Source organism: Myodes glareolus, chromosome 19 (genome assembly GCF_982192425.1).
Source record: "Myodes glareolus chromosome 19, mMyoGla1.1, whole genome shotgun sequence".
Lineage (NCBI taxonomy): Eukaryota > Metazoa > Chordata > Mammalia > Rodentia > Cricetidae > Myodes > Myodes glareolus.
This window is the reverse complement of record NC_142044.1, coordinates 62,099,566-62,124,018: the sequence shown is the minus strand read 5'-3', so window position 1 is coordinate 62,124,018 and position 24,453 is coordinate 62,099,566. Positions and strand designations below refer to the sequence as shown.

General features: G+C 50.6%; 2 protein-coding genes across 7 annotated transcripts; one reads left to right on the top strand and one right to left on the bottom strand.

Moving 5' to 3' along the window:
- Positions 1-4,172: 4,172 nt before the first annotated feature.
- Dnajc22 (DnaJ heat shock protein family (Hsp40) member C22) lies at positions 4,173-10,737 on the bottom strand. Of its 5 annotated transcripts, XM_048444643.3 has the most exons (5): positions 10,600-10,737; positions 10,373-10,484; positions 8,160-8,229; positions 7,074-8,027; positions 4,173-4,603 (listed from the first exon to the last, which is right to left on the bottom strand). In XM_048444643.3, exons 4-5 carry the CDS (start codon positions 7,911-7,913, stop codon positions 4,418-4,420), a joined length of 1,026 nt encoding a protein of 341 aa, XP_048300600.1. In that variant the 5' UTR covers positions 7,914-8,027; positions 8,160-8,229; positions 10,373-10,484; positions 10,600-10,737; the 3' UTR covers positions 4,173-4,417. The 5 variants fall into 5 exon arrangements, with proteins under 5 accessions (XP_048300600.1, XP_085534692.1, XP_048300599.1 ...); XM_085678566.1 differs by lacking the exons at positions 10,373-10,484; positions 10,600-10,737 and adding an exon at positions 9,865-10,028 and having other exon boundaries at positions 8,160-8,294; XM_048444642.2 differs by lacking the exons at positions 10,373-10,484; positions 10,600-10,737 and adding an exon at positions 9,865-10,028.
- A 59-nt stretch (positions 10,738-10,796) lies between these two features.
- Positions 10,797-24,268, top strand: C1ql4 (complement C1q like 4). 2 transcript variants are annotated; one of them, XR_014997905.2, is made up of 2 exons: positions 10,797-10,912; positions 23,477-23,614. XR_014997905.2 is itself a non-coding variant. In XM_048444645.3 (2 exons), the coding sequence occupies exons 1-2, from the start codon at positions 20,734-20,736 to the stop codon at positions 23,654-23,656; spliced, it is 717 nt and encodes a 238-aa protein (XP_048300602.1). In that variant the 5' UTR covers positions 12,848-20,733; the 3' UTR covers positions 23,657-24,268. The 2 variants fall into 2 exon arrangements, 1 of the variants encoding a protein (XP_048300602.1); XM_048444645.3 differs by lacking the exon at positions 10,797-10,912 and adding an exon at positions 12,848-21,270 and having other exon boundaries at positions 23,477-24,268.
- The last annotated feature ends 185 nt before the right edge of the window (positions 24,269-24,453 follow it).

Sequence of the window (24,453 nt, the reverse complement as noted above, 5' to 3'; positions counted from 1 at the left end):
GACATGCTAAATTCAAGTCCCAGATCCTCAGAAAGCTGCTAGATCTTAGAATAGCTGCGAACATAGCTTTAATGCAGAGTGTGTGGGATGGGGTGGGGTGGGCCTTAGTTGGTCTTGCTCTTTCAATGTGCCTGGGTTTGATCCCCAGCTGCACAAGACCCAAGCTTGGTGGTTCATGTTTGTACTGTTTGTAATCTCAGCATTTGGGAGGTAGAGGCAGGGACAGCCGTTTAAAGTCATCCTTGTCTGTAACAAAATAGAGAAATGAAGATCCAATGCTGGGGAAACATTCAAGGCCCTTAGTCGGCTGGAAACTCAAAGAGTAACACAGACATGCAAGCCAGAAACAAAGAAAGGGAAAAAGAGGGAGAGAGAGAGGGAGAAAGGGGGAAAAAAGCACTAATAAATTCCTGGGCTGCTTGATTTAAAGGATGATATATTGTCCAGACCTTGAGAACTTAATAGCCCCACAGAACCCTGTTCTGTCTGAACACACTGAGAATTGCATTAGTTCTGAACACCACAATTTAAGAGCAATATTGACAAGAGCTGTAAAAATGTTCCTGCCCTTTGACCTAATAATTTCACTCATGGGAATTTATTCTAAGGGAATAATTCAAGAGAATAAATGAATTAGAGGCATGAAGGTATCGATGCAACATTCTTTACTATATATACATATCTATATGTGTATATAAAGTTAAATATTTCTTAAAAAGGAATGACTGAATAGCTTGAAAAGTAAATTATTTAAATAGAAAATAAATAATGCTGTATACAATAACATGGACGAACCTTGAAAAGTCATGCTACATAAGAGAAGCCTGACCTACACAAAGGTTAACGTATTATCTGAGTCCATTTATACAAAATATTCAGGATAGAGCCGAGTGTGGTGGCTAATGATTATAATCCTGGCACTGGGGGGGGGAACACTGGTAGATTGCCAGGAGTTTGAGACTTGACTGTGCTACATAGAAAGTCCCATGTCAGTCTGAGCTATAGAGCAAAAGCCGGTCTCAAAAAACAAAATAGATAAATCTGCCCTGGTAGTGAGGGCTGTTCACACCAACACTTGGGAAGATCAGAAGTTCAAGGTCATTGTCAGCCTGGGGATGTGTGAGATCCTGTCTGAGGGAAAAAAATAGATATAGGCCTGGGAAGTGGACAAGAATGAGAATGAGGACTAAAGGCAGGGATACAGGAGGGGAAAGGATCTAAGAAAATTAATTAATGAAAGCAAACCTCAGAATAAGCAAAGAGACAGAGCATAATAGAGAGTACACGGAGTGTGGTGGCCGTGGCTACTGGGACAGTGAGGGAGGGTGACTGCCAGGAGCGGGAGCCACTTAGGGCTGTGTGAAAGTGTGTGTGTGTGGGGGGGGGGGGGTGTGTGTGTGAAAACGTATAATTAGATTTTGGGGTTTTTTATTTTAATTTATTTTATTTTATTTTTGGTTTTTCAAGACAGGGTTTCTCTGTGTAGTCTTGGCTGGCCTGGAACTCACGATGTAGACCAGGCTAGCCTTGAACTCACAACTCACAGAGCTCTTCCTGACTCTTCCTCAGTGTTCGGATTAGAGGTGTGTGTGCACTACCACTCCCTGCCAATTTAGTTTCTTACCACTATAATGTCCACAAGACGGCCGCCAGAAGATGGCAAGTCAAATTGTTTTAACATAAGCCTCAAGTGAAAAAGCCCACAGGACCCAGTGTTATCTGTTGTCTTAAAGGTCACCGAAGCCCGACTCCCCCACTAAGACAGTGGTGAAGGCTCATCCAGTCCCCCTCCAGGCAACAGAAAAGGCAGAAGTAGCCAAGCCTGGTGTTGTACACCTAGGATCTCAGAGTGTGAGGGGCAGAAGATGCCAGCGAGATACAGAGCGAGTTTGGGTCCACCCTGGGCTACGTGAGACCCTGACTGATCAGGTAGGAGAAGAGGCCAAGCTCCTCACTTCTCTCTCTCTCTCTCTCTTGTCTACTAAAATGTAGGACTTTTTCAGAAAAGTCTTACTTAATATGGAAAAGGGGATATTGAGGGATTTGACATGAAGAACAGGTTCTCATCAAGAAAGAGGTGGTCTGTGTTCTTTGTAACCCAGAGGAAGTGGGTCTAGAAAAATTATAGAGAAGAAAATGTTAGCACCCTCCCCCATAAAGGTAATTGATGCTTCTCTTTTTTAGGGTTGGGGATCAAATTAGAACCTCAAATGCACTCTTTAGAGGGAAACATGGTGGCTCACACCTGTAATCCCAGCACTTGGGAGTCTGAGGCAGGAAGATTGCTACAAGGTAAAGTCTAGTCTTGTCTGCATAGTGAGTTCTAGGCCATCTTGGTCTAAGTATGTCTAAACTCAGGTATCGAGAGATCATTGTACCTCTTAGCCACACCCTAACTCCATAAAAATCAATAAAAAATTTCCAGCAAGCTTGCTGGCCCAGGCTGTAACAACACCTATTTCAGAAACAATATAGGAGGATCACAAGGAACTAGGCGACTTAGCAGGACCTTGGCTCAAAATGAAAAGTAAGGAAGGGCGGAGGTCTATTCAGCTCTGAGATACCACTCTAGCCCTCTAGCCAAGCATTCCTGAGGCGCTGGGCTCAGTTCAGCGTCTAAACCATACACATACACACACACACACACACACACACACACACACACACACACACACACACAAATGTCCCAAAGAGAAGGGATTTCTTTTTCTTAATAATTTATTTAACTTTATTTTATGTGCATTGGTGTGAAGGTGTCAGATCCCCTGGAATTGGAGTTACAGACAGTTGTGAGCTGCCATGTGGGTACTGGAAATTGAACCCGGGTCCTCTAGAAGAACAGTCAGTGCTCTTAACCACTGAGCCACCTCTCCAGCTCCCTTTTTTTAGAATTGTTAATCTTTGATATTTTGAAAGAAAAAAATGTGAATAAAACACACTGGAAAAGCAAGAAGATGGCAAGAAAGGTGTATTATTTTAATATGTTTCTGGTCTTCAGTCTTCCTCTGCAAAGCGAGACATCCTGATCTCTTTTTCCACATCTAGCTAGAATTCAATAAGGACTGCTTGAAACACGTAACTGTTCCCCGGGGCTTCCCGAGTTGCCTTAAAGACACACAAGATATAAAATCATGAATCTTTCCGTCAGTCCTGTCTCGGTTTCAGCTTCTCTTGTCATGATAAAAGACCCAGAGAAAAGCAACCAAAGAGAAAAGGATTCGTTCGGCTTACAGGGCGAGCGCAGTCCATCACGTCTGGGAAGTCAAGGCAGGAGCTTGAGGGCTCTGGTCACAGGGACTCCGCAATCAGGAACAGCACCAAGCGGGTACACGCCAGTGCTCAGCTTGTTTTCCCTTTCATTCAGTCCCAGACCCAGTCCATGAAAACGGTACAGACCGCATTCAAGCTGGGCTTCCTCACTTTAGTTACCGAGTTAAGAAAAATCCCCCACAGAACTACCAATTAGCCAACCTGATCTAGATAATGCCTTAATGATGAGCCCCCCTCCCTTTCTCCCTCTGTCTCTCCCTCACCCTTTCTCCCTCCCTCTGTCTCTGTCTCTCTACCCTCCCTTTCTCCCTCCCTCCTCCCCTCTCTTTAGCACATGCCTTTATTCCCAGGACTGAAGGCAGAGGCAGGTACATCTCTGTGAGTTTCAGGCCAGCCTGGTCTACAGATTCCCATAAAACAACATCATCTGTTCCTCTTCCAATACCCCAATACATCATTTTTTAGTCCCATGACATTTAGTTCAAGCAGCGAACAGGGCAGACTTTGATATCTACACACATGTTAGAACCCTCTATAACAGATGCTCCTGAGAGTGGGATAGTGCTCACAGTCAGACGTCGAGTACCGAGAAGACCTGAATTCAGCCTGTCCCAAAGCCACAAGGGGCTCCACACACTGTTCCAGCTAGAGGTGCTTCCCCCTTGCCACCACAACTTGTCTCTTTTGGGAAAAGCATAGAACTAGAACGTATAAATGGAATAAAAACACTTTTCGGGAACTTTGACATGGTCTCTGGAATCCCTCTTGTCATATGGCAATATATGAAATATTAGAATCTTCATATTTTTTCAGTCTCCTAAACCAGTGCCCTACACATTTATAAAAGTTAAAATAACCTTTCTTCATCATACATCAATGTACTTGGATAGGCTACAGTGGTATATTCTTTGAAAATTATTTTATTAATATTATATCTTTCACTAAATGGTATTAAGAAAATATAATCAAGAGTACAGTTGCCAAGAATTTAGGAATTCAGAATATAAATATACTTTCTACCACAAACTTCTCATCCCTTTAAACTTTTCCTCCTCTTTGTTGCAAACAGCTTCCTTAACACTTTTGGTACGTCAGGTTTTGAATATGCCACCCAGCGCTGCCGTGAGCCTTCCTCAAGTGTTACTCTTCACCCCCAGGATGCTCTGGGTTTCTTGGGCTGACTTAAGACTTCATACGCTGCCTGGATCTCCAGGAAGTGCCTCTGAGCCTTTTCTGTCTGGTGCCGGTTATGGTCTGGGTGCCAAACTTTCACCAGGTCGTAGTAACTCCGATGTATTTCTTCATTGGTTGCCCCTTCTGGAAGGCCCAAAACCTTGGTGAAACAGAGTTCACAAATTAGCATATCATAAGTGCTCAGAGCCCCTGGGTCTTTCCCTCCATCTTGGAAAAACCAGGCTATTTAGCATCTAGAATGGCCCAGAGCCTTGGAATTTTAACCCTTTGGGCCAAGATATGTTTCATTAGCAGAGCATGTCCCTAACTAGACAGAGCAAGGTCCTGGGTTTGATCCTCAGTCATGAGAGGAAAACAAAACAACCTAAACAAACAAATACCCCCTCCAAATTCAGTATACCACGCAAAAGCTAGAATGTCTTTAATCACAAATGCATCCCAACCTAGAACTTCACACCCACAAGAAAAATAAATGAATATATGTCCACCAAAGACCTGAAAAGAATGCTTAAAGGAACTTGGTTGAAAAAGTCTTAAACCAGGTAGTGGTGGCGCACGCCTTTAATCCCAGCACTTAGTAGGCAGAGGCAGGAGAATCTCTGTGAGTTTGAGGCCAGCTTGGTCTACGGAGCTAGTGCCAAAACAGGCTCCAAAGCTACACAGAAAAACCCTATCTCAAAAAAAAAAGAAAGAAAGAAAGAAAGAAAGAAAGAAAGAAAGAAAGAAAGAAAGAAAGGGAGGAAGGAAGGAAGGAAAGAAGGAAGAAAGAAAGAAAGAAAAAGGAAAAAGTCTTAAACTAGGAATGACCTAAATATTAACAAAAGAGTTAATATATTTAATAAGCTGTGAGTAGGATAAACTACAACAATTAACACAGACTATTTTCAAACTGCAAGTTAACAACATCTTATAAACTTAATTCTGAATGAAAAATCCCAGATCCGTACTAGGTGATCCCATTTATTTGATGTTCAAGAATAGATAAAACTGGAGCTGGAGAGATGGCTCAGTGGTTAAGAGCACAGCCTGCTCTTCCAGAGGTCCTGAGTTCAAATCCCAGCAACCACATGGTGGCTCACAACCATCTATAATGAGATTTGGTGCCTTCTTCTGCTGTGCAGGTACACATGTAGGCAGATCACCATATACATAATAAATAAATCATTTAAAAAAAAGAATAGACAAAACTTGGGTAAAGAAAAAAAAAAGGAGGGGCTGGAGAGATGGCTCAGCGGTTAAGAGCATTGCCTGCTCTTCCGAAGGTCCTGAGTTCAAATCCCAGCAACCACATGGTGGCTCACAATCATCTGTAATGAGGTCTGGTGCCCTCTTCTGGTCTGAAGGCATACACACAGACAGAATATTGTATACATAATAAATAAATGATTGTTTAAAAGAAAAAAAAAGGAGGAAAAGAAAAAAAAAACAACCAAAAAACTCACCTATCGAACACTGTGTCATGTGCTGTTAATATCCAGCTCTTTGGAGGCAGAGGATCACAAGTTGGAGGCCAGCCTGGTTTACATATCAGCCTGGCTTATATTTTGAATTCCAGACCAAAGACTACCTAGTGAGAGCCTGTCTCAAAACGAAGCAAAGCAAAACAAAACAAAAAAACTGGGCTGACAAGATGGCTCAGTAGATAAAGGCACTTAGGACAAGCCTGAGTTCGATCCCTGGAATACACGTAGTAGAAAGAGAGACTCCGGTCTTGCCAACTGTCCTCTGACCTCTACATTCATGTTGTGGTACATGGGACACATACACAATAAACTTGTTAACCTCATATATCACGGTAGGACTCAGGATGAGACTCTGTGTTATAATACTCATGTAGCACTCTTAGGGGTTCTGGATTTAATCTCTTACGAAATCTCCTACACCATGAAACAACGCCTCTAATCCAGTGACAGATGGCAGAAAGGAGGTGACCTCCAAGGCAGGAGTATAGAGTGGAAAAGGACAGGAAGGAATCCTCTGGGAGCTGGCAGTGCTCCATTCCTTAACCTGAGGGGCACTTACACTTTATCTGTTAAACTTTAATAAAAATATTATTCAACCAATGGTGATGATACATGCCTTTAATGCCAGCACTTGAGAGGCAGAGGCAGGTGGATCTCCATGAATTTGAGGCCAGCTTGAGAAAAGCTAGTTCCAGGACAGCTAGGACTATTATACAGAGAAACGCTGTCTTGCAAAACCAAAAGAAAAAAAAAAGGTAGGGGGGGCTGGGGGAAGATGGTTAAGAGCACTGGCTGCTCAGAAGTCCTGAGTTCAATTTCCAATTTCCAGCAATCACATGGGAGTTCACAACCATCTAGAATGAGATCTGATCTGATACCCTTTTCTGGCATCAAAGCATACATGCAGGCAGAAGAACACCATGTACATAATAAATAAATTAACCTGATTGCTCATATGTATTTCTCATCAGCAGTGTACCTTCATGCAGTGCACACAGGAGCCCAGAAAAACCAGAAGACCCTTCCCGAGCTTAAGCAGCAACCTTGGGACAGTGCTTCCCATGCAGGCTACCAGCTCCACTAGGGTTTCTAACCCTGAGAGTCCACACAGGTCTTGGGGAGACTTGCCTGAGAAGAAAGGCTTACCTGGTAAGCCAGCCGACGTTTCTCATCCTGAAAACTGTCAACAAATTCATAGAGCTTTTCCCACTCCTGAAACTGTCTGGTATTGAAGCCAGGATCCCCAACCAGAAGCCACCAGATCCGGCAAGGCAGAAGGAAGACAGACTCCATGAGGCGGCCAAGAAGTGGGAAAAAGCTGAACCAACTCAAGAAGGAACCAAGGGTTTCTGCCATGTAGCTAAGGGTGGCAGCTGTGTTGCACAGGACACTATAGGCCAGTGGGCCTGTGAAGGCGAGGTAGGCCAAGCCCAGATGGTAGAGCCGCACGCTGATCGTCTCTGACTCCACTGAAGCTTTGTAACGGCGATGCTTCTGGGCTGTAATGCTGGCAGCCAAACTGATGGGCAGAATGGCTATGGGGCGGCCATAGAATACAGGGGAAATGAGGAAGGCTGCTCCTAAAGTCTTCTTAGAGTCTGATGTCTGGTTGCCAACAGCAGCCACCAGCAAAACCCCTAAGCCAACTGCCAGTGGGAGGCCCACAATGTAGAAGTTGGCCATGGAAGAAAGGCTGATCAGAGCCACAAGACCAAAATAGATTCCCACTATCATCTGGCCAGCAAAGCGAAGGAGACTCAGAGGCGGTCTCCCCTCTCCCGGCCTCTGTTTCTGACCCTGGGTCCTGTTGGCTTGAGCAACAAAGCTTGGGAGCTTCCAGAACTCCCAGAGCCAACCCAATCCACCACCTCCCAGGGTAAGCATCCAGAGTAGGGCATGGCTGTCCCTTCCCAGATACAGATGGTGGAGTCCAACAGGACCCCCAAAAGCCCAAAGGGCATAGGTCACCAGGAGCCCTTTGGCCATCCTCTAGGGCAAGAGTCTTAGAACAAATCCAGTGGCATTTGACATTGATCAGAACGCAAAAATCTCAAGGTCCTCTGTGAGAATCACCATTGTCCTGAGAGTTATCCTTAGACCCTAAGAGATGGAGAGAGGAAAAAGGAGACTCATCAGATGACATCCAAACCCCAACACAGTGAAACATTTCTCCATAATGCAAGTCAAGTCCTGTAGTAATATTTTGTTTGCATTTTAACAAATAAAGCTTACCTGAAGACCAGAGAGCAGAGCAAAGTCACTAAAGGCCAAGCAGTGGTGAAACGCACCTTTAATCCCAGGACTGGGGGGGACAGACAGATCTCTGTTAGTTCAAAGCCACCCTGGGCTACAAGAAATTGATCCAGTCTAAAAGAGAAACAGAACTCACATAAAGGTGATCCCAGCACTTGGGATCCCATGCCTTTCGTCCCAACACTAGAAAGGTGGAGACAGGAGTGGTATGGCTGAGCAGAGAGAGGAATATAAGGTGGGAGGAAACAGAAGCAGTGCAGTCTGAGATGCAGTCTGAGGTGCAGTCTGAGATGCAGTCTGAGGTGCAGTCTGAGATGCAGTCTGAGATGCAGTCTGAGATGCAGTCTGAGACAGTCTGAGATGCAGTCTGAGACAGTCTGAGATGCAGTCTGAGGAGGCAGTCTGAGATGCAGTCTGAGACAGTCTGAGATGCAGTCTGAGGAGGCAGTCTGAGGAGGCAGTCTGAGATGCAGTCTGAGACAGTCTGAGATGCAGTCTGAGACAGTCTGAGATGCAGTCTGAGGAGGCAGTCTGAGATGCAGTCTGAGACAGTCTGAGATGCAGTCTGAGACGCAGTCTGAGGAGGCAGTCTGAGGAGGCAGTCTGAGGACAGGATCGCCCCTTTGGTCTGCGCATTGATAGAGTTAAGAACTTAGGGGCTGGCCACACTTTCTCTGACTGCTTTCAGCCCTCAATACTGGCTGAGTTTTTCTTATTAAGACCAATTAGAATTCATGATACAAAGTCCAGTCTTACCTCAAGGTCATGTGGCAGGTTAGATGTCTCATGCCTTTCTGTTAGCTCCCCAGTCCTGTTACAGTGGCTCCAAATTTAGGGGGGCAGAATGCTTCATTTTTTAATTTTTCCTTTATTCATTTTGGAGACACAGTCTTATGTAGCCAAGCTGGTCTTAAGTGGCTACAGCTGAGGATGCCCTTGAATTCCTGACCTCCCTGCCCCCATTTCCCCAAGCGGGGTTATAGCATCTGCCACCATGCATGCCCAGGGATGAGAATATTTTAAATGTTTTTTAGGTGTGACACTAAGAACTAGGTGCCTGAACAAAACAAAACAATCAGAAGTTTGGGACTGGAAAGATGGCTGAGGTTACCTACTGCTGTTCTGGAGGACCCAGAGTCAGGGGTTACCTACCGCTATTCCGGTGGACCCAGAGTCAGTACCCAGCGCACCAGGTACCATACAGTGCGCACACACAGATACAAGTAAAACACCCATACATAAAGTACATTTTTAAAAAAGAAGAAGCAACTTAAATTTCAGGCTCACAGGGATGGGAAAGGGGGTGGGGATGGTTTAATAGAATACTTTTTCAAAGTTTCAAACCCTTTGAAAGTCAGTGTCTTATCTAAAAGCCCACTCCTTTAACTTCGTGTGTGTGTGTGTGTGTGTGTCCCAAGGTTTGAACCTTCTCCAGCGAAACTTCCCATCTCCCCAGGCCATGAAAATTTCCCACCAGTCAAACTTGAAAGGGATCCTGAATTCCTTCCACTTAAACATTCTGGAAAACATTTTGACCTAGACCTTAGCACCTCACTGCTCAACGGTCCTGTTCCCAAACAAGATTGAAGAGGCTCTACAAAGAGGCTGCAAAAATCCTCAGAATATCAAATCCAGCGGCAAAGAGTGCCTGCCATTCCGTCCTATCTACTTCAAGGGAACTCACCCTCAGGCAGTCCCGGTAGAGCCTCAGTACTGGCTGCTCAGGCCGCTTCAGACTAGTCATTTCCTTGGACCATAGAATCAAAATGGCCCCTCTCTCCCTCGCTGTTCCCTCTGCCACACAAGTGGACTTTGTCTCTCAGTGCTGACTGTGTCTCTGAAGTCAGGCCACCTCCGCCAGGCCCCTCCCCGAAGCCCTCGTCAGCCCCTTCGGAATCACCTTCCGGTCCTACCTTCCTCTATCCGCCCTCTCGGGTAAACCCTGTGGGGAAGCTTGCCCCAGGCTCACCCAGTTTTATATTCTAGGGCCACTCCCGGCGGAGCGCACCTCTTGCAGACCGTCACCACAACCGCCAGGTGGCGCTGCCACTTACAGAAGGAAGGTTCCCCAAAAGTCCCAGGTCACCTTTTTGCAAGGTTGGGACACCCCAGGCCGAAGCTGTCCCGATAGTACGGCTACTTGAGGGAGAAGAAAGGCGATCTCTATCGATAAAACTAAAATTCTTAATTACCTCTTCTCCCAGCCTCAAATGGGAGTCGATCGCTCTCCCACTTCAGGCTGAATGCTTCTCTCTACGCGCCGAAGAGCTTCAAGATGGCCAATATAGTATCACTTCTAATTTCCTAAGGGAGAGACGTTCACCCATAAGCAAATGGGAACGCCCATCAACACCCCCTATTTTGCCTCACTGTCTTACTTCAAGTTTTAGGGAACTCCACACCCAAACCTGAGCCTGACCTTGCATAGCCCCAAATCCAGAGAGCCTCGAAGCTGCTCTGACCCTGAAGCAAAGGAAAAACACACTAGCAGGGGATACAGGAGCGCATCCCCGGAAGATTAAGACCACAACCAGAACTCGGAGAGAGAGGAATCCGCCTTCTTCCTCCAGCGCTGGAATGGAGCAGGCGGCGTACAAAATGCTTTCAATATTCCAGGCTCCAATTCCGGGTGCAGCTCGGTGACCTTGGCCAAGTCACACCCTCTCCTGAGCTTCAGTTTCTTTCTTTATAAAGAAGCTTGGATCTACACGATCTCCTGATCTTGGCTAGAGGTAGGGATGGAGCCAGTGGGCCTCACTTAGGGTCACACGCGAACAGTAGGCAGGTTTCCGTTTCCTCCAACACCCCTGCCCCCAGGTGGGGGTGAGAAGGCAGCTCGGGATCTGGTCCCTTTAGGGCTGAGGAGGGGCAGCGAAACGACAACCCAGCCGTGGTTGTGGAGGTGGGGGCGCGACAGGGCCATTGAATAATGAATGAGACTTAATTGGGCCCGCACTGCGAGGCGGCGCGCTAAGCTTGGCAAACACGCGGGCAGCAGCAGCCGCCGCCGCTGGACAAACAAACTAGCTCTGGGTGCCGGGTGCCGGGAGCCGGGTGCGGACCGCCGCGGCGGAGGGGGAGGGGACCCGCAGGCAGCCAGGCCTCCTGGGCGCAGCAGGAACCCAGAAGTGGCCGGGCTGCCAGACTACCTAGAAACAACGCCGGAGGGATGGAGGTTCGCGGCCCAGCCCAGAAGGAAAAACTAGGAAGGGAACGAAGCAGATTTTGCGGTTGAGCCGGGGGCCCAAGGGCAATGTAGCAGCGAGGAAAAGATGGAGAAAAGAGTGGAGGGTGGAGGAGAGAGTGAGAAATGAGCGAGGAAAAGGCACATGTGGGGAGGGTTGGTGGAGGGTGAGGGCGAGAGAAGAGCTATTTCTGTGGGGAAAGGGCAGAGCGATGGAGAAAAAAGAGCAGGGAGGCACAAGGGGCCTAGAGAAGAGGAATTGGAGAAGAGTCAAGGAGAGGGATGAGGTGACCAGAATGAGAACAAGGGGGTGACGGGATGGGCGAGAGGCGCCCCTGCCTGCGCCTCACCCTGCCTGCGCCTCACCCTGCTGCGCTCCCGCCCTAGCGCTCTCTCCAGCCGTCCGCACTCACTTTGTCACAATTACGGGGCCGTCACTCGGCCGGGATTGTTTTCCCCAAATTGTTCTATAAACTGGCGCGGGGTGGGAGGTGGGGGCGCGGTGGGGGGAATCTGACGAGCTGAAACCGGAGGGGAGAGTGAGCAGCTGTCGAGGGCATGGTAACATATTTACCCGCTACTTGGCCTTGGTTACTACAGAAACCAGTGCGGAAATTGAGTGTCACCCCAACCTTCATCACTGTTTCCGCTTTCCACCGTCTGCCCCCCCCCAATCTTACTGCCTCGGTTTCCCCAACCGAACGCCGCAAGTGCAGAAGACTGAGGCGATGACCCGGCTTGGTCAAGACTTTCTTAACCTTTCCCCATCCTCTCTTGCGGCGTCCTCGAGCCTGCTAACCTCACAGGCACTCATTTCTAAGTGTGCCCACGTCCTCTCGCCCGCGTCGCTCGCTACCCTAGACCACCTTGCTGTTCCTCAATTCTGCAAACATCTGTTGCGCCCACTGAGCAAGAACTGCGCTAGCTTCCAGCTACCTCCTCCCCCTCCGCCCCCAACATCCGCCACCTCTTTCCCGCCAGCCCAGCCTGTCGGCTCCGTGACAGCCGCCGCCGAAGCCCGGGCCCCGCGGGAGCGGCCGGAGAGGAGACGCTGCATGGCTGGCTCCGACACCAGCCTCCCTCGCGGCTCCAGGGGCAACGGAGGATGGCGGCAGCTGAAGCGAGACCGGAGTCGGCCGCCGGAGTTGGCAGGGCTAGACGAGGGAGGGGAGAGGCCCTGGGAGGGCTTCTCTCCCGTTCTTTTCAATCCTGTCTTTCTCAGTCGGTCGCCCTCAGTCCATCCTGGACCCGGACCCTTCCCGCTGAGCGCGCCTGGGATTCAGTAGGTTCCCCAGTACACCCACCACCCCCCAGTCCGGGTGATTTACACGCGAGCTCCGCTCAGCGGCCGCTTCCCAATCAGGAATATCGACCCCGGGCGGGGCCCTCGGGCCGCATCGATCCCTCTAAGGCTCGGGATTTAAAAATGTCAAATTTGCCTTTTCCAGGCGGGTGGAGGGGGCGGGGGCCAGGGGGAGGGCCGTTTGCAAGGGGGGTGGACAGCAAGGCATCGACCAGGAGTCTGTGCCCGGAATGAGAAGCGAAAGCAGCCGTGCCCTGGCATGGCCTGGTCATTCTTGGGTTCTCAATTGTGGCAACAAGGGAGTTCCACCTCTACTGATCCCCACAGCACTTCACTGTTGTACCAGGTTATTCCCAGAGGCGGAGCCCAAAGAGGAACAAAGATCACCCCAAATCTGGGGAGACAAATTAGATAGAGATCCCTAGCGGTCAAATCAGAGGGGAAAGAGACAAAACTATAGAAGCCCCAAGACCAAGCTAGCCCTGGAAAAAGAAAGGCAAATGGAAGTTGTCTTCAAGGTGCCCTGCTTAAAGCAATGTTCCAAAGATCGAGGAGATTCAGTCCTGGAGAGGCCAGGCTCAACTTCTTGATGGGTTGAGAATGGCATGGGGTGGAAGGGTGAAGACAAAGCTGAGTGAGAAGAGATGATTGTAGTGTAGTGGTATTATCTTCCCAAGGTGTGAACTAGTAATTAACTAGGCCAGAGAGTCCAAAGACTGGGGTCTCCAGAAACTACTGCTTCTCTGGGCCCTAAGACATGGATTATCTTAAAGATCAAAAGATCTGGGCTTTCTCGCCCCGTGTATCACACAGGTGTCTGTCTGCTCAGTAGCCACTCTTTTCTCTCAGATTGTTACCAGCCAGGGAAGCCAGGACTGGAGATCATGTCTTATACTGGAGAATGTTTACACTCTATACATAGGGCATACACATAGGTCAAGCGCTCTCCCAGTGATCACTCCTGTAAGTCTAAGCAATTAGACATTGAGACTTTGGGGAGGGGAGAGTGTCCACTGCTTTCAAGGCTTGGGGAAGGTGCTAGAAGGGATCAGTTGTCACAGCACTCACAGTTAACATACCACACACCCTCGGGAGCACACCTCAGCTGTCACCTGTGTGCTACCATTTCCCCCAGAACTACAGACAGAACTGACAGCAAGTTGAAGGGAGCTCAGGCGTGGGGATTTGTGGTGGCTCCTTCTCCACCCGACACATGAAGCCACACCTCAATGATAGAATCGGGTGTGTGTGGGACACATCTCTGGCACTGGTACACGTAGTCACTGGCGCTGATGCACCATCCACTCTATCAATCACTGCCACGCACACACCTTTGTCTGAGTGAGTAAGCACGCACAATTCTTCTTAGGTCAGGCACCAAAAACCCTAGTTATAAAGCCTGTTCTTTATCTTTTTTTTTTTTTTTTTGGTATCTGACCTTAAATCGCCCAATCCAAGGGCAAAGCTTGTCTCCATCTCCGATTTCCTAATACTTTAATTAAGGAAATGGCCAACAACCGGGAGGCCAAGTTCAAGGTAGTCAAGGCCAGGGTCGAAGTGAAAAACCAGAAATAGAGGGAGCGATGGGACTGTTAAACGCTCCCTTGCTCCTGCTTCTGCCGGTGGCCTCCTTCCCAGCACGTCCACTCGCCGCCCACCCGTCCCCTGTCCGCCTGTCAGTGGAGTAATGAATGCGTGCTCGGGGCCCTAGGCACCCCCTGAGTCGTTCATCACTGCCAGCACCGCCCAGCTCTGCCTCCCGCTGGGAGGGCTCCGAGGCCCCAGCAGCAAGGGCCCTTCTCCCCCACCCCACCCCACCCCAATCCCGACCACTAATTGTCAGATTGAAATGTTGAGTTGTCAGCTGGGAGCCAGCGCAAAAGAATCTGCAGTAAAACCTGGACTCCTTGAACTTCCTCTTGGCTCCACTTGGGTTCGCTCGGATTTGGAGCATTTCTTGATTTGATATGGATGGTTTTGATTTTAACTCAGGAGAGCGGGGATAAGAAGCGCAGTGTCATTCTAGTACGATAGGAGGCGCCATAGGCTAGAGGTCTGGCATTTCTCCGAAAGGGATGGCGATGGCGTTGGGTTTAGTTCCATTTGCGGGGAGTGGAGATTCTAAAAGCTTAGTAGTCTCCTAGCAGGGGACACCCAGACACCCAGGACTTTGATCTCTCTCTCCCCTCTCTCTCTCTCTCTCTCTCTCTCTCTCTCTCTCTCTCTCTCTCTCTCTTTCTCTCTCTCTCCCTCTCTGTCTCACTCTAACTAGTTAGTCTCTACTTCCCCTCAGGAAGGTCTCGAACGACGGGTACCAAGTTCCCCTTAGGGGGATGCCCAAATTCCTTCCTCTTCCTGTGTTAGTGCCTCGGAGGCACGTTCACTCTCCAGCAGGAGCCGCACCTGCTGGAGTCTGCTCTGCCCCAGCCCCAGTGCCTGAGTTGCAGTCACAGCCCCGCCCTCTCCCGGGCTCCCGAGCTCCCGGGCGGCCGGCTGAGTGACGGGCAGCGGATGATTATGCGGAAGGGGGAGTGGGGTGCGCCGCGGGCGGCAGCGCTGACCCTTCACATTTCCGATCCGCCGGGACCCTCATCCATCCGAAGCTGCTCTTTGTCTGGCCGCCTAATTGCTGGCGGACAGGATGGATGGCGGGACCGACAGCCGCGGAATCCCTAATAAAGGCCGCGGCCGCGGGGGAGGGAGCGCAAGAAGGAGGGGGAGCAAGAGGGAAGGGATGGAAGGAGATGGCAGGAAGCACTGGGCTACCGCCGCGGGCTCCGAGGCGTTGCTTGCTGCGCTCACTGAAGCCAGGCTTGGTCCTGGGTGAAGGCAAGAAGTGAGGTCGACTGTTGTCCGAAGGCGGTGGGTTTGGGGCTGATAAAGTCTGCTGCATGTTAAAGAATGGAAAAACACTAGGGGCCCAGGACAGAAAGAGCATCCTAGGGCCTACATCATTTAACTGAGCCCTGGAGACTTGGAGAATGGCGCTTCTTTCTGGACTCTCAGCTCTCAACAGCCTGCACCCCTCCTTCTTTTCTCTGCACCCTATCCACCTCCTTTCACCTGTCGGTTTCCCGGCGAGGGATTCAATATCCCAGCAGAGAAATGAGGGACATGACAGCTGTCTGTGCAGTCAATTGCCACATTTCATTAACCAGACACTGGTGACTGGGGCAAGGGGTGGGGGATGCCAACTCAAAGGGAGGTGAAGTGGGTGCCGGACAGCAGAAGCCTCATCTGGATAGATATACAGGGCTGCGGAAGGAAGTCAGCACTCAGGCATAACATTTTGGAAACACTCTACTGAGCTCAGCTGAGGAGCCTGAGTCCGCTCTGCTCTCAGGCCAGCGGGTCTTTGAACAAGGCTGTGTGGTGCACTAGGTCAAGAGGGTTGACTAGCTGATAGTGGAAACGTTGTCCTGGCGGCTGCAGGCGCCCTGGCCTTCGATGCAGGTACATCATCCCCAAAAGAAGGCAAACTGTGTGTGTGTGTGCCCGCAGGTCAAGCCGCCAGCTTTCCCACCCTGGTCACAGAGGGAGTGACCTGCGCCAAAGAAAGCAAAATTTCCCTAGCTTACTTCGCTTTCTCATCCCCTCCTTTTTCTGTGCCCCCTTCTCTGTCTGAATCCTCCTCTGAAAACAACTCTGTCCTTCTGTTAGCCAATATTTGAACCTTGGCGGGTGTCAGGGTTGACACCTGGAGTAGAGATTGGGGACGTGAAGTTAAGACTGCCTTGGAGTCAACATGTAGATTGTTGGGTCCCTATAAAATTCTCGCTGCCTACTCTGTTCAGCACCTTCACTGCCTCTGGGGCCACTGTCTCTTTTCCAAGCACTGGGAAGGAATCTGAAACATCAAAACTCCCGCTAGAAGAATAGCCCACCCGACTCCCATTCTAGGAATATCTCCTTGCAGGATGGTAACCAGACAATTCACTTCCCGGTTCTGGACCCCAGCTTCCTCATCGTTCACAGAGAGGAATAAAACACCCAAGTCCTAGGGATGCAATGAGGACTTGCATGTTAAAAACCCTAAAACGAAGCGAACATCTACAGTTATGTCCTGCCCCAGGCAGTGCCCTGTGCCCTAAAGTGGACAGAGTTCTCTCCTTTTTATACAGGGGGTCCAGTGCCAGACAACTCAAGCTGCTTCTGTCCTCCAAAGTGGAATAGAAAGCAAGAACATGGAGGGTTAGGGAGATTATCACTCCTACTGGCCCTGGAGAGGAGGAAAGGAAGGGGTTCTTAGATTTGGATGAGACACCAGCCCCCCACCCATAGATGAGGAAACTGAGGCCTGTAAGGTGATGCCAGCTACACTGCCAGCCTTCCCGCCCTCCCTACTGCTGTAAGGTGATGCCAGCCTTCCCACCCTCCCTACTGCTGACCTTCTCACCCCTTTCTTCCCTAGAGGGCGTCTGGGTCAGTGATGATAAGTATGAGAGAAAGAACAAAAAGAAAGAACCTTCAAGGAGCCAGGACCTTTCTGCTAGACTTCATAAAAATTTAACATGAAAACTTCTGCCGAGAAGGCACATACCACATGCAAATCATATGCTAATAACATGCTAATCTAAAGTCTGGCCCTTAGAGCTCTGACACACACCTGCTATAGCCTTGGGGGAAATTCTGGGGAAACCCTTGGGTTCTAGAAAGTAAGGATTCCCCTTAGGGTCTTGTTATGGAATTTAGTTTCACTTTAGGATTGGAGAGAAGTTAAGTGTTTAATTTGGGATTAGGAACAGCGGAAGTGCAGAGTCATTGGTAGAGGTTAGTGCAGGATTCCACACAGGGCTCTGCTTTGTTTAGGAGACTGCTGAACTCACCCCCACCTTCTTGCCACCAGCCTTGCACCAGGCTTCTGTTGTCTTGCTGCACCCCTGGCTACCCGGCTCCCATTCTTAGGCTCACCTCTTCACTGGGACCTCCTTGTTTGATCACCAGAGAGACTCTGGGTAAAATGTCCCTGCTCTCTTCCCCACTCCCCAGCTTTCTCTCAGAGATTTTTGGCCACAGGAAGACCTACAGGTCTTAGCCCTAACAGTGTCCCTCCTTGGACGATGACAGCTGCAGAGGAAGCTATGAGGACCGGGTGAGCTGGCAGCTTCATTCCAGAGCATGGGGAAAGAGCAACGGAACATGAATAAATTCATAGAGCTGGCCCCTTGGCTCCCTGTGAGCCAAGCCTGCTCCCCCCACCCCACCCCACACACACACCAAATACAACCGCTGCCTCCTGCAGCCTGGCTGGTCACTGCAGCTCACAGCTTAGCCTGGGGATAGGAGCAGAAGATGCTCCAGAGAAGAAACCTGGCATCTGAAAGGGACTGAGGTGAGGGAATCAAAAAGGGGGTGATGGGGACTAGGGCTCCTTGGGTGGATGGAGAACTGGGAGGAGAGGGCTTCTGCTGAATGGAGGGAGAATGTGGGGAGAGAAGAGGGGCGTAGGGACTGGGGTGGATGAGGCCTGAGGCTCTGCAGGGGAGACAGGCATGAACCGAGACCTGCTTTCCCTGATCCATCCATCATGCAGCCTGGGGGAGCAGATCTGGAATTAGACATGCACAGGGCCGACATGGCCCTCAGCCCCCCGAGGAAGACAAATGGTGACAAAGACCTTGAATAAAATTTGTATTTATGGTTGCAGGAGGAGCCCTTCCCCCACTGACAGACAATCCTTTCTGGCCCAATCCTTTCAGGCAGGTCGGGACCTCGCCCCACTCCCAGTAAAGGCCCAGCCCAGCTCTAGTCCCCAGCCACATCTTTCTCACAAGGTATAGCAGGGGGTCCAGAGAAGGAGTATAGGAAATGAGAGATGAAGAAATCACTTTCTGCCGACAACTGTGCCCAGGTACACCTCGTGCCCTGTTTTACACAACATATTCTTCCACACAGCACACTCTTGGCTTTTACCCTACTCTCTAAAAGGCCTTGGCTGCTGTCTACTGTTAGGTCTCCAAAGGCCCCTAGCCCCTTCGGTCCTAAACCCCACTCTCCCAGCCTCTGACCTTCTATTCCCTGAGAAGACACAGCTACTGACTTTCCCGCTGCACTCTGATGAAAGCAAGCGTTTCTTCTTGGTCACTCTGAAAGCAAATATTGTCACCTTTATAGGCGAGTGGTTAATACCTAATCCAAATTTGAATTGTGTTACTATGCATAATCAACCAAACAGCCATTGTGTGGGGCCTAATTTCTCTATATTTTCTCTAGTAACAAACAATTGGGGAGGGAGGCTGATAAAGGCTGATATTAGGGCAAGACTCAGGTGGTGCCTATCTGGGCAGAGCAAGTGAGACAAACCTTCAGACTCTTTCTCACCAGGAGATTCCACGGGTTTCAGTCCCGAGACAGGAGAGCTGGCTTCTGTGGGTATCAGACTTTAGGACTAAGACAGAGAGACATACAAATTCCCTCTCCAAACAGCCTCACGTATGTATACACAAAGACAGCCCACAATTCGCAGCCCTACTCACCAGCAAGGCCAGGGTCTTAGGGTCACCCCACCACACACACAGAATCCAGCACCGTTACAACACACAGACCCACAGCCTAGCACTCTGGCTTGCAGAACCGCCCCGCCCCCGCGTCTTCCTCACAGTTGATATGTCACATTGGAGTCCGAACACGGACCTGGGTGTCTCTCTGCAGCGCGCCATTTACATTTCTCTCTCGATCTGTCAACCTGTCTAGGCTCCCTTCTCTCTGTCTCTGTCTTCTCTGTCTCTCCCGCTCTGGCTCTGGGGCTGTCAGCCAGTCTCTTTTCGTGGCTTTGTCTCTCCGAGATCTCTGTTTCTGTCTCTGATTTCATGGATGTCGTTTCCCTAGTCTCTCTCTCTCTCTCTCTCTCTCTCTCTCTCTCTCTCTCTCTCTCTGTCTCTTCTCTCCTCCTCTTCCTTTTTCTTCTGCTTTTGTGCGACCCTCCAATCATAGAGACCAGGGTCGGAGCGGAGGGAGAGTTGTCTTTTTCCATTCTGGCCAACAAGTGCCGGTAGAGCCCTTTGCCATATTCGGTATTTGGGGCACCGAGGGACGTGTCACCGGTGGTGAATCGCGTTTTATTTTTGTTATATATGTAAGTCCCGTTCCCCCTTCTCCGCCCCTTGTCTAGCTCTTCAGTCCCCCTCTGAGGTCTTATATGTGTGTTGTAGGCTGATCTCTGTTTACCCCATCACTGTGTCCATCTTCCTCTAAGCACTGAGAATGTCAAACTCCAGGTACAGGGTGGAAAGTGAGGATGCGGTGGGGACTGAGACTCGCTGCAAAGCCCTGGGAGCAGGCAAGGAACCCGGAGACCCGGGGCTGGCGGGGAGGTGGGGGAGGTGGGGCGGCCTGCCCCGCCCCCGCGTTTCCCGCTCTGAGCGCCAGGGGTCGCTCCGCCTGCGGCCGCTTAAACTGACTCCCGCCGCGCAGCGACTCACACCACCCGCACTGCTGCCAGGGAGGAAGGTTAGGGACGCAGAGAGGGAGAGCGCTTGCGGGAGAGGGACGCCTGGCTAGGGCTCTGGCGAGGCCACGGCTGCTGAAGGAGGCAGGGAGTGCTTTCCAAGAGCTAAAGTGCAAAATCGACGAGGTCGCGTCCTTTGAGAGCCCCCGCCGCAGCTCACAGCCTTGGGACGTCGGGAGAGCGGGGAGAGGTCCTCCGGTCTAGCTGGGGTGGAAAAGCAGCGAGGGGAGCCCGGGACCTAGACACCCCCATCCGCGAGAAAGCAACTGTTTGGAGAGCAGGCATCTAGACCTGTGGGAAACCAGCCGTCCAAGAAGCTGTGGCTCTCAGGCACCCGAGGGTAATATCAGACTACAGGTTCTGAACCCTCAAGAGCTGTCCTTGGCCCAACTCACGGGGGAGACCTCCATCCTGACCGGAGGTTTGGGGAACAGGAGGAATCAGTTGGGGCAAGGTGGTCGAGCACAGCCGTCGGGAGATCCGGACCGGGACCCGAGTCCGCGGAGAGCCCCGGGCCTCCGCCGCCATTGCGCCCAAAAGTGAGGAGGATTTGTTGGCCCTGGCCGCGTCACGGCTGAGCCGCCGCAAGCGGGTGGCGGGCGCGGCCGTCGGGGTGGCCATGGTGTTGCTGCTGCTGGTAGCCATCCCGCTACTGGTGCACAGTTCTCGCGGACCAACACACTATGAGATGCTGGGTCGATGTCGCATGGTGTGTGACCCCCATGCACCCCGAGGTCAAGGCCCCGACGGCGCTCCCGCCTCGGTGCCTCCGTTCCCTCCCGGTGCCAAGGGAGAGGTGGGTCGGCGAGGGAAGGCAGGCCTACGCGGACCACCAGGACCCCCAGGTCCCAGAGGGCCCCCTGGAGAGCCAGGCAGGCCAGGTCCCCCAGGTCCTCCTGGTCCAGGCCCTGGAGGGGCAGCGCCCCCTGCAGGTTATGTACCCCGAATTGCTTTCTACGCGGGTCTTCGGCGGCCTCACGAGGGTTATGAAGTGTTGCGCTTTGACGACGTGGTGACAAACGTGGGCAACGCTTACGAGGCAGCCAGTGGCAAGTTCACCTGTCCCATGCCGGGCGTCTACTTCTTCGCTTACCATGTGCTCATGCGCGGCGGCGACGGCACCAGCATGTGGGCCGACTTGATGAAGAACGGACAGGTGAGCTTGTCCCTCTACTTAGCCCCAGATCTTACTAGTAAGTGTCTTCCTAAAATTCCCTGCACTCAGTTGCAACCAAGCTCCTCTCCTGAAACACTATCAGGGTGTCCAAGAATGCCAGACCACCAAAAATTTATGTCACTTAATTTAATCGAAGAGGAGGAATTGGGGGGCTGGAAAAGAAAGTCATCTGCTCAAAGTCTCACAGAGCCTTAGAGTAATGTCAAAGCTAGAACTCAGGACTGAGTCTCAACCTCACTCTCCAACCAACAACCATAGCCTGCCACATCCTATGTCTTTGGCGCTCGCTCATCTTATCCCTCAGCCTCTTCTCTCCTATCTTTACTGGGCTGTCTTCTCCGTCAGTGGGTTTTCCAGCCCGAGCATGGAACAAGCTATTAGGAAACCTGGTTTCAAGGAATTAGAATGGACTCTTGTTTTGGGTAGTGCCCATCTTTCTCTAGATGGAGTCATTCAGCTTGGATTTCCAAAGAAAGGTAGAAAAAGGAAGAAGACACTATTTTTGCCCATTTGCTAGGTAGCTGTCCCATTTGTTCACCCCTGGGGCCTGGGGCCAAACCTAGACCAGGTCTTGCCCTCAGCTAGCACTGAGGCTGTAGGCAGATGTGGAAAATGCCTGCTGGCTCAGGGTTCACATAGGTGGTGGGATGAACCAATTGGATTTGGGTTTGGAAAAGCTCTGAAACAATGGGCAGAAAGAAAGAAGGCCTGGTCTACAGGCCCTACAACCTCCTGGGAACCTCTTAGATGACACTATGCGCTGCCCCAGTGGGTAGTCAAAGTCATTGGCACCTAGGTTCGAGGGACTAGCTCCCCAAAAGATTCAGACATTTGAACTAGCAAGATGCCATAGGCTGGGTTGGAAGGAGCTGCCTATACCGCGCAGGAAGAGGAAGGTTTGGACCGGAGCAGTGACCTCTGAATGTTTCACGGAGGGGGTGGGGCCCTGGACCAGGCCTATGCCTCAGGGCTCCCAAGCTCCCGAACCCCAAGAGGACGCCACCCCAGCTGCCCTGCTTCAGCTTTGGGGTCTGCTCCTAACCAGCCCTTGGTCCAGAGCCTGAAGAAAGGGAGTTGTTAGGCTAAGCGCGTCTACATGGGGTTGATAGTTAAGTGTCCACATGAGCCAAGTGCATCGGTGACTGTGGAGAGCCAAAGTGTAAGTTAAGCTTGGTGCCTTTCTGATTCGGTCTGCGCCAGCGATCTGGGAGGAGGCTCAAGTGTGTTGGTTTTGGAGGGGGCGGAATGGCGCAGCTCCCATTCTGTATTCCACGGAGCCAACACTGCGGCCCTGGGAATGGTAAATAATGATTAGAATAATGATGAATAATTAATGATTTAATAACCAGTCCCGGTGGGATGGAAACCGAGGGAAGGGGCTGACGGTATGACTGATGCAGACCAGAGATCCCAACCAAAGGCAGCCCTCCACATGGTGGGGGACCAGGTGAACACTCCACAGGAAAATTTGGGCCCAGGAGGCCAGAGAGAAACAGTTTATTTCCCTACTGTATAACAGGTGCAGATACATATATTCCCCAGTCCCACAGAAAAGCTAGTTTAGGAATTCTGATGGAGCATGGATGCCTAGAAGTATTTTAAAAGCTTTTTTTTTCTTTCACGAGAACAGCAATTCTAAGTAACATTTTCTGTATACAAAATATGGTTCTGAACCCAGTCCAGGGGTAATTTCCTCATTTAGCCCTAACCACCTCATGAGGTAGGAGCCATTATTTCAACCCCTTATCGCTCTAATAGAGGCCAAGAGATGGTACATGTGTACCCAAGTTATGTCTGAGAAGCTCCGCGGTCTCCTAGCTTAAGTGGTTCTCGACCTTCCTAACCCGCTGCGACCCTTTAATATGGTTCCTTATGTTGTGGTGACCACAAGCATAAAATTACTTTGTTGCTACTTCATAACTGTAATTTTGCTACAGTTATTTAGATAGTTAATCGTAATGTAAATATCTAATATGCAATTCCTGTGAAAGGGTCGGTAGACCCCAAAGGGGTCATGACCCGCAGGTTGAGAAACACAGTTTGCTCCCACATCCTCTCCCGTAGCCCATACCTAAGCCGAACTTGTTCCAGCAGTCACTGGACTCAACCCCCTCGGTCATTTCTGCTCTGCACAGGTTATAAGGTTGTGGGTCTGTTTTTTTTTTTTTTCGTCCTCTCTCACTAGGTCCGGGCCAGTGCCATCGCTCAGGATGCGGATCAGAATTATGACTATGCCAGCAACAGTGTCATCCTTCACCTAGATGTGGGTGACGAAGTCTTCATAAAGCTGGATGGTGGGAAGGTGCATGGCGGCAACACCAACAAGTACAGCACCTTCTCAGGCTTCATCATCTACCCGGACTGAACCCAGCACCTTTGTACATACGCGCCTTTGCCCGCCCCCTTGCCCCTTTGCTCCAAATCCACACCCACCTCCCGCTAGTCCTACCCAAGGTCCCATCCTCTGAGAGTCCGGCGACTCTGGCTCCCCAGGCTACCTAAATGGGCGGACTCTTGGGGCTCAAGGGTTTTAAGTGACGGGGGAGTGGAAAGTTGGGAAGTGGGATGAAGAGAGCCACTTAGGGCGGGACCATCTCGCTTGTGCTCCAATGAAACCCGGCTGGTCGTGGCCTTCCCTTCCGTCTGGAGCTGGGAGATCAAAGACTCACAGCGGGGAAAGGGATGCACCGGCAGCTTGGGAGGGGGAAGCACAGACAAGGAGCCTGTCTAGGAGAGAGCAGACTGTCACAGGTTAGATACCGGACCTCAGTAGCCACTTTCTTTCTGTTCCCCTCCTGCATCTCCATCTTTTCAGGCTCTAGCCAAGACAGCCTTCCCGTGAACTGAAGGAATCAACCACTTCCTTCCTAGTACTTAAAACCCATTTTGTACAGTACCCATTTCACCCCTCTCCACGTTAGGCCCTGCAGCTCCGGATGCTGTTACTTCTTCCAATAAAGTGAGGCTGGGGATTGTGTGGCTGCCTGACTTGCAGTTAAGTCTAGCCAGGCCTGCCTCTCTGGGAGAGGAATGCAGAGTTTGGCTTTGATATGGGAAGGATGAGCAGAGTGTGGAAGATTGTAAAGTTGGGTTTGGTGTGCCTGCACAGGAAGAGAATTCTAGCAGTTTCTCGCCCTTGCTATTGGTCTCTTTGTAGTTTTC

Coding starts and splice junctions, on each gene's coding strand:
- C1ql4 (XM_048444645.3), top strand. CDS start 20,734: ATGGTGTTGCTGCTGCTGGTAGCCATCCCGCTACTGGTGCACAGTTCT. Junction 21,271..23,476: donor ACTTGATGAAGAACGGACAG/GTGAGCTTGTCC, acceptor CTCTCTCACTAG/GTCCGGGCCAGTGCCATCGC.
- Dnajc22 (XM_048444643.3), bottom strand. CDS start 7,913: ATGGCCAAAGGGCTCCTGGTGACCTATGCCCTTTGGGCTTTTGGGGGT. Junction 4,604..7,073: donor AACGTCGGCTGGCTTACCAG/GTAAGCCTTTCT, acceptor TGTTTCACCAAG/GTTTTGGGCCTTCCAGAAGG.